Source organism: Xiphophorus maculatus, chromosome 24, assembly GCF_002775205.1.
Source record: "Xiphophorus maculatus strain JP 163 A chromosome 24, X_maculatus-5.0-male, whole genome shotgun sequence".
Lineage (NCBI taxonomy): Eukaryota > Metazoa > Chordata > Actinopteri > Cyprinodontiformes > Poeciliidae > Xiphophorus > Xiphophorus maculatus.
In genome coordinates, this window is record NC_036466.1 from 2,342,659 (window position 1) to 2,350,302 (window position 7,644).

General features: G+C 39.3%; 1 protein-coding gene and 2 non-coding genes across 3 annotated transcripts; all 3 read right to left on the reverse strand.

Annotated features, from left to right (window-relative positions):
• Positions 1 to 770: 770 nt before the first annotated feature.
• Positions 771 to 6,998, reverse strand: nop58 (NOP58 ribonucleoprotein). The gene is made up of 15 exons (XM_005808058.3): positions 6,848 to 6,998; positions 5,929 to 6,005; positions 5,768 to 5,820; positions 5,310 to 5,434; positions 5,092 to 5,228; positions 4,801 to 4,865; positions 3,757 to 3,891; positions 3,500 to 3,645; positions 3,180 to 3,306; positions 2,415 to 2,578; positions 1,802 to 1,936; positions 1,655 to 1,716; positions 1,418 to 1,566; positions 1,203 to 1,330; positions 771 to 1,118 (listed from the first exon to the last, which is right to left on the reverse strand). The coding sequence occupies exons 1-15, from the start codon at positions 6,890 to 6,892 to the stop codon at positions 1,059 to 1,061; spliced, it is 1,608 nt and encodes a 535-aa protein (XP_005808115.1). The 5' UTR covers positions 6,893 to 6,998; the 3' UTR covers positions 771 to 1,058.
• Positions 2,665 to 2,747, reverse strand: LOC111607697. The gene has a single exon (XR_002752430.1). It is a non-coding gene; the product is annotated as a small nucleolar RNA SNORD11B (small nucleolar RNA).
• On the reverse strand, positions 3,381 to 3,461 carry LOC111607698. Its single transcript, XR_002752431.1, has one exon. It is a non-coding gene; the product is annotated as a small nucleolar RNA SNORD11B (small nucleolar RNA).
• Positions 6,999 to 7,644: the final 646 nt, after the last annotated feature.

Consider the following 7,644-nt stretch of genomic DNA (forward strand, 5'->3'; position numbering starts at 1 on the left):
GGACTCAAGGCCTCCAAACGTGGGTCGCGCTATCCGCCACCACAACCCGCCCAATTAAAATAAATAAATTTAAACAAATAAAATATGTATTATAAAAACACTTTATTATATTTTAACTTGTATCATATCTGAATGCTTCATATTAAGCTAATTTAAAAGCATAAAAAAGATAACCTGAGTAAAGAAAAAGGCTGTTTTTAAACGAAAATTTAATTTAGAAAGACAAAAAAAACAACTACAAAAAGCAACCTAGCTCTGTGAGCAAAATGCTCTCTCATGCTCATAATTTGCTTGCTATTGGCTGTAACCACTGCCATCAAGCATTTGGAAAAAATGACGAATAATTAACATTGATTTAATAATTTATCCAATCTATCAATTATGTTTGTTCTATTTGCATAGCACATTTCATCAACAAGACAGTTTAATGTGCTTTATTTTATAAAAACACAAAAATAGTCATAGAACACAGTGAACAATGGAAGTTTGATTGTAGTTTTTCTGAATAGCATTGCCTACAATCTGTTTAACTTTATTCTAGTTCGAATGTGGATACAGTAAACTCTTTTGACCTCTCACTAAATCAAAACTACCCTGTGACCTCCTGCTGGTTAATACTTATTATTTATAGTCATACAATTACAAGACTTTCGATGTAGAAATCTGGAGTTTGGACATCGAAACGATGGCTCCAGGGAAATTTAGAGAAATTACAGAAGTTTAATTAGGGCACAAGTTTAGATTTTTGTGAAACAGAAAACGGTCACGACTCAAATGAGAAATCTGCATTTATTTGTCTCATCATTCACATTCGATCTCGACATGAAAACAGCTAAATTAAACTGATAAAAAAAACCCCAACAACATTAGAAACTACGTGAGATTTCACTCATAACTGGAGAGGCGCTCTCTCCCATCCATAAAATGAGATCTGATGAATTTTCATGCCAGGGAATAGGCACCATAATACTGCCGTGCCGTTTTGAAGATAAAAACATGTGACATAAATTTATAAAGAAAGAAAAGCTAAAATAAAGTATATACACTATGACAACTCTTCACTCATCCTCTTCCTCCTTCACCTTCTTTTTTTTCTTCCTTTTCTTCTTTTCTGTTGGCTGGACAGCAAAGACAAGAGCAGTTAAAAAAATGAATTAATTAAAACTATTAAAAAAAAAAGTGATACAATACGTGAAGTTTACCTCACTGACTGGCATTTCCTCCTCTTCGTCCTTTGGTTCCTCAGGTTCCTCAGGTTCCTCCTCTGCCTTCTTTTCCTTCTTCTTCTTCTTTTTCTTAGGAGACTCTGCTGCCATTTCGGCCTCTTGCTCTAGTAAACAAGACGAGGACGTTTTTGAGCATCGTGGATTCCTGAACATATCTGGAAGAGGTTTTTTTTCCTTTGAAATTCACTCACCTTCTGCTACCGATTCCTTTTTGGGCTTTTTGGACTTAGCCACCGGAGTCACAGGGTCCTGTTCACTCGTCTCGACCTCCTCGAACTTCCTCTTTTTTGAGGTGGACGGAATCGTCGAGTCGCCGGACGGATCGTAGATTTTCACCTCGCTGAGTTGGAAGAGACGAAAACACGTTTAATAATCCCGCTTAGAAAAAAAAAAAAAATCCTAAAAATCAGGAACGTGTTGCTCCTCACCTCTTGTGCTGGTATTTGTCTGCCTTCGCCATTGCTTTGCCTGTTCCGCTGATTCTTCGGATCTGTGGCGGGAAAGAAATCGGGAGTTAAAGGCAAATAAAGGAGGACAAAAAAAAAGCGGGTCAGAATTGATCTTTGGACTCTTACTCCTCTGTCCTCCAGCTGCCGTAGTCTGGCCTCCAGCTTGGCCCGGTTCTCTGCTCCCATCTCTGCGTTCGTGTCCTCGCCAAGGGCGTCGTATCGGATAGCCAGCGCCGTTTTAGCCGCCAGCATTCGGGAAATCTGGACATAAGAGCGTTTGTTTTAGCAATAATATTGTCATTTTGAGACCCTTTTCAACTAATGTAGTTATGATAATGACATAATAATGCAAGTACATCTCAAAGCTTAAAAAAACAATAAAATAACACATTTCTGAAGAAATTTTAAATGCAGCTGGGAGACATTTCTTTTTCTTTTTATTCCCTTTGGGATCGTTAAAGTATTTTTGAAATTTGAATTGAATTAAATAAAATGAACAGTAATTAAAATGGATGATGAAATCTCTAAAAATTGCATTTGAAAATAATAATCATTCAGCTTAGACAGGGCAAGCAGACACAATGGGAAGGTAGTGCAAACTATCTACTTTGTACTGGGTGTCAATTGTTTCCAGTTCTTCTGAAAATGGCGGCTTTTCAACAATTAGCGCAAATGATCACGCTCATTTTGGTAATCATTTCTGATTTATCGCTTATTGAGACAGGTTTCCTGAACTCACCTTTCCTTTGTTCTTAGCCGTAGTCTGACCCACCAAAGAGGCGTGATAGATGAGCCCGTACTTGGGAGTGTCTTTGCGGGTCTTCAGCGCTCTGAACAGAGCCTTCTCGGCTCCGAGGATCTGCACTGTGGAGGCCGGGTGCTTCGCCAGGTTCAGAAGGGAACCTTAACGCAAAGAAAAACATAAATAAATCAAAATTAGAGGACGAAGAACACGTTTCTGGTCTGAGTCTGTTTGCAGGGACTCCTAACGACAGCTCAGATGAGGTAGTGACTTAAAACCATCACATGCATTCAGCAAAACGACATGCTGTCATCATCATCACTGCTGTGGCTTTAAATACACGGTTGCGTCGCTCATGTCACGTTTTCCCAGACCAGTATTTTCTGCTCCGTTTTTACTGAAGAAATTTACTACGAACTCATAAACTTATGACAGAAAAAGCAAGGGCAATAAATCAGAGGACAAATACACCGATGACAATTTTTTAGAGGATTGTTGCGTTTCCACTGGACATATCAGACAAATCATGTGATCGACAAGTGGATGTTGCTACTGGTGGAAAAGATGAAGAAGAAAGGAAGTGGTAGGAGGAGAATGGTATGCCATGTTTTTTTATTAATTAATGGAAAAACTAGAATTGCAAAAAGAAAAAAAAAGTTCTTCCTTTTTTACCATTGGCAAAATATCGATAAAGTTTTGCGCACACTTGTTGTGGAAAGTGACAAGAGAACTGCTGGTATTTCTTTTTTCTTTTACAGTTACCAGCGTGAGAGATGAGGCGCGCGCCGACCAGCTCGCCCACCATGACAGTCAGATTCGGGGCGATAGCCATCATTCTGTTCTTCAGGTAGTCATAGAGCTGAGCGCGGTACTCTGAGATCTCGATGACCTGAGGGGAAACAACAGATCCGTGTCACAGAAACACACGCACACGGCCCGGCCGGAGGCCTCCATGTTGACCTGCGGCTGTTCAGAGGAGGTAGTGACTGACCCACACCGAACGTTTCAGGATGAAGACGACTGTCAGCGTCATCATCACAGCCGCTCTCGATCGCGCTAGCTCTTTTACGAGCGACCTGTACCTGATCGCACAGGTGCCGGATGTTGCCGATGTCCTGCTCCGACACTTCTGTTCCCATGGAGATCTCCGCGGCTAGCTTGACCTCGGCTTCGATCTCCTCCGGGAGGAACTCCGACAGATCAGTGGTGGCCACGTTGGTGCGGTCACCTGCAAAGACAAAGAGTTAAAAAAATAAATAAATAAATAAATCAACATTCATTTCCTAAGAGAAAAGCAATCTTTCGGGGGTTTTTTTCCCCCAGTCCGAATTAAGCTTACCGACTTTGCGGACGGTTTTGCAGTAGGCCAGATTGTCTGTGACGACCTTCCCCAGCTCAGGGAAGTGCCAGCCGTACCACTCCCTGCAGCGCATGTTGTAGTTGTTCAGCTCCTTGTCCAGGTCATCCAGAAGAGCTGACGACAAAAAAACCAACAAAAAAACCCCAACAACTCACGTCACTTACACACTCACAATACTTGATGAGAGGTAAAACAGCTACAGCAACATATAGTTCTGAGCTACATGTTGACAAGCTTTGCACATACAGAATAGGTCAATTAGCTCATGCTTATCACCACCCAAGCAGTTCTTGGAATAAGTGACGCACCAACATTGTGGCATTGCAGTTTCTTAACTGGATTCAAGTCTGAACTTTGTCTGAACCTCCAAACCTGCTTCAAGTCTTCATCATTTATATCTCGGCCTGTCACTGTGAATTTTGCTGGACAATATATTGTGCCAGAAATTTTTGCGATAAACGATAATATTGTCTTGAGACCATTTTCAAGACAATGATACCGCAAAGTACACCGTTTGCAGTTTTCTTTTCTCCAATTACTAATCTTTAAAAAGTCTGACCTGCCGACTCCGATTTTGGCCAGCACTATTTTTTTTTATCTGAAATGTTGCTAATGTAGCAAGAAAGTTGCCGAGTTGGCAACAGAGGGCTGACTATTTGTTAACTGCAAACATGCAGACATGGATGCATTAACTTTAATTTTGCACCCAACACTCCACGCTGCAACTGGAAGACAATCAGTAAAAAAATTAAAAAGTGTCCTTCAAAAACTATTACTCATCAGAATGGAAATTATTGAGCTCGTTGCTATTTGTTTTGCAATTAATTGCTTATTGCGACAGGCTTATTTATATTCTTCCATTTTTACTATTATGCACTACTTGGTTGATTACAAAATCTCAATAAAATGGTAAAATATGAAATGTTTCATTCATATATATATATATATATATATATATATATATATATATATATATATAGAGAGAGAGAGAGAGACAGAGACCCAAAAAAAACACACACTTACAGATGGCCTGCACAATCATTGTGTCCACTTTGTCCGGGCTGAACTTGAGCTTGTAGCGGGACAAACTGAAAACAGATGGAGGGGGGGGACACAATAAAATCTAGTTAATTCACATGAACTGTTTTCTGTTAATTGAGTTGTTTGGTTTTTTTTTTAAAGACCAAAGAGCCTCAGTGGTAGTGACGAATGCTGAGGAAAATCCACACGGATATTTTCAGACAGCAGAATGTAATCACTGGCAGCAGCCACCGCTTCCCCAACTCCCTCAACTCCCTCCTGCTCGCTACCCACCTGTGAGCCAGGCCCAGCGACATGGCGCTGATCTCCCTGGGAGGAAGTCCGGAGATGAGGGCCTCCATCTGGCTGCGGATGCACCTCATGAGCTCGGCCACGGCGGGGCTGTGGACGCAGCTCAGGTCCAGCTTTTCCTGAGGAACATGCGCCCATCAGACACGACCTACTCCGCCTCCTGGTGGAACCGTTTCCGTTACAAATTGCTGCATACTCACTTTAATGACTCCACCCAGTTTCGCATCGCTTATGGCGAGCTGTTCATGAGCTTCCTTGGCAACAACTTTCTTCAGAGCCTTCTTCAGACTCTTGCCGAGTTTTCCCTCAACAAGGGCGGTGGCAGCTTAGCAGCAAAGGTGAGAAGAACAGTTACTACACGCACGAGCAAAAGAAGCAAAAATAAAACTTTATTGGTTACAACTGTAATAATATCGCATATCGTATCGGCCTACATTTTTATGTTACCCAAAAAAGTAGTCACTCCTAACTTTAATTGCGTAAAAATTCGGAAACTTTGAATTTTATGTTGTTCCATCACAAAATCTGAGCCACTGTGGATGATATGGTCTCAGCGGTAGTGACAATTTTGTGGGGTACCTCATGTTTCCATCAGCCACAGACATACATCACAGACCAGACTGCATGTTAAAAAGCATAAAGGAGAACAAGGCAGTACCTGCTAAGGCCTCTGTTGTGTCTTGGAACTTCTCAAAGTGCTTCAGTTTCAGTCTGGAGGAAGAAAATGGAAAAAAAAAAAATGATGTCAGGTTTTGTTAGATTGGCCACCCACTGACTGGTTTAAATGGGATTACTGGATGTACAATATCTGAACTTTACATTTTGTTGGCTTTCTCAGGAGTTTCAAACTCCTTGTACAGACTGTCCACCTCCTGCAGCTTGGATTCATCGAGGACCTGAAAGACACATGGTAACCAGACACATCAGCATTTAGTCAGCTGCAGCATTTCTATCCAGCAGCACTCATATCCTGCACATTGGTTAATAATAAATGGGTCATTTTCTCAGACCTAGTGTAAGATCATTTGATTAAGACTTTTTTTTTTTAAAACATTCCACATTGCAAAATAAGTAATAAAATGTCAATATTGATATTGGCCAATATCGTTATTGCATCGGAAGTGAAAAAGTTGTATCGAGAAAGTCCTACTACAAATAACATTTGAATTATAAAGTGTACATGTTATTTATTTATTTGGAGCATATTTGAAGCATATTTACTTGAACTGAGTTTGGACCATTTTTAATGCAGCTTAAAAATTACAGGAAACCTTTTCTAAGAGCTTAATAACTTTTGATTTAAGACCCCCAATACATAAAGCAATGATCAAAAGGGCGATATGCGCTTCTTGACTCTGTATTTCTATCACAACAAAAAGCAAATTGCTTTGTTCTGGTCAATAAAGCTTTAAAATTGTCCCCTCATGTTGAGCCATTGAAATAAACAGGCAGACGAGGCTCCATGTCCACACGTGGTTACAGGCCCGTAGCAATGCTAGCTCTGTGTTAGCATGCGACTTAGACAAACATGATCACGTAACGTAAAAATACAATGAAGCATCCTCTAACACAACCAGAAAATTTACTACTTTAACTGCATTTTGTCACGTGTTACCGCAAAATGTAAATCCCAACCAGTTAGTTTCTGAGTTACGATGCTAATCGGGGCTAACTTCGCATGCAAAAAGTGTCTAAATCTGAATTATGCTTTAAAAAAAAAAAAAAGTTCTACACTTACTTTAAAGATGGCGTAGCCAGCAGCGGTCTCGAATAGCACTAACATTTTTTTAAAAAAATTAGTCCTGTATGTCTGTAAGACGCTCCCCGGTAAGGAGAGCTATGAAGTTTAGCTTCTCCGCAGACTGCTTCCTCCACACGCGGTGCAGAGAGAGGTCGGCAAAAGGAAACTGATGGGTTGCCAGATCCGCTCACATGGATTGAAAATACCCGATTTAGCACATCACTTTCAGATCTAGTGTAGAATCGCTCCTTTGTAAATATTATTAATCATTATATATATATAGATAATATATATAAAGTGGAATATATTATTTATATACATGTCTTGATAAGTGTTTGGAATTTTTAGAAGTTCAGAGTTATATATATATATATATATATATATATATATATATATATATATATATATATATATATATATATATATATATATATATATATATATATATATATATATATATAGTGTTGTATAAAGTACTGAAATCTCAGAGTCAAGTAAAAGTATAAGTACCTCTCCAAAATATGACTTTGGTAAAAGTCCAAGTCACTGACTGAAATGTTACTTGAGTTAAAGTCTTAAAGTATCTGAAACTTCTTGTACTTAAGTATGGAAATTACTGTAAAAATGGATGTACTCAAGTAAGGTAATGAAAAGTACAAGTAAAAAGTAAAACAAGGCAAATGCAGTTTGAATGACATTTTTTATATTTTGGTAAACTTGTCAAATACACTTAAAATAATGTACCCAACCAAGTGCAGGCAAAATTAAACCTGCTAATAGATATACCTGCAGGC

Coding starts and splice junctions, on each gene's coding strand:
- nop58 (XM_005808058.3), bottom strand. CDS start 6,892: ATGTTAGTGCTATTCGAGACCGCTGCTGGCTACGCCATCTTTAAA. Junction 5,821..5,928: donor CCTGAGAAAGCCAACAAAAT/GTAAAGTTCAGA, acceptor TTCTTCCTCCAG/ACTGAAACTGAAGCACTTTG. Junction 1,567..1,654: donor GACAAATACCAGCACAAGAG/GTGAGGAGCAAC, acceptor CTTCCAACTCAG/CGAGGTGAAAATCTACGATC.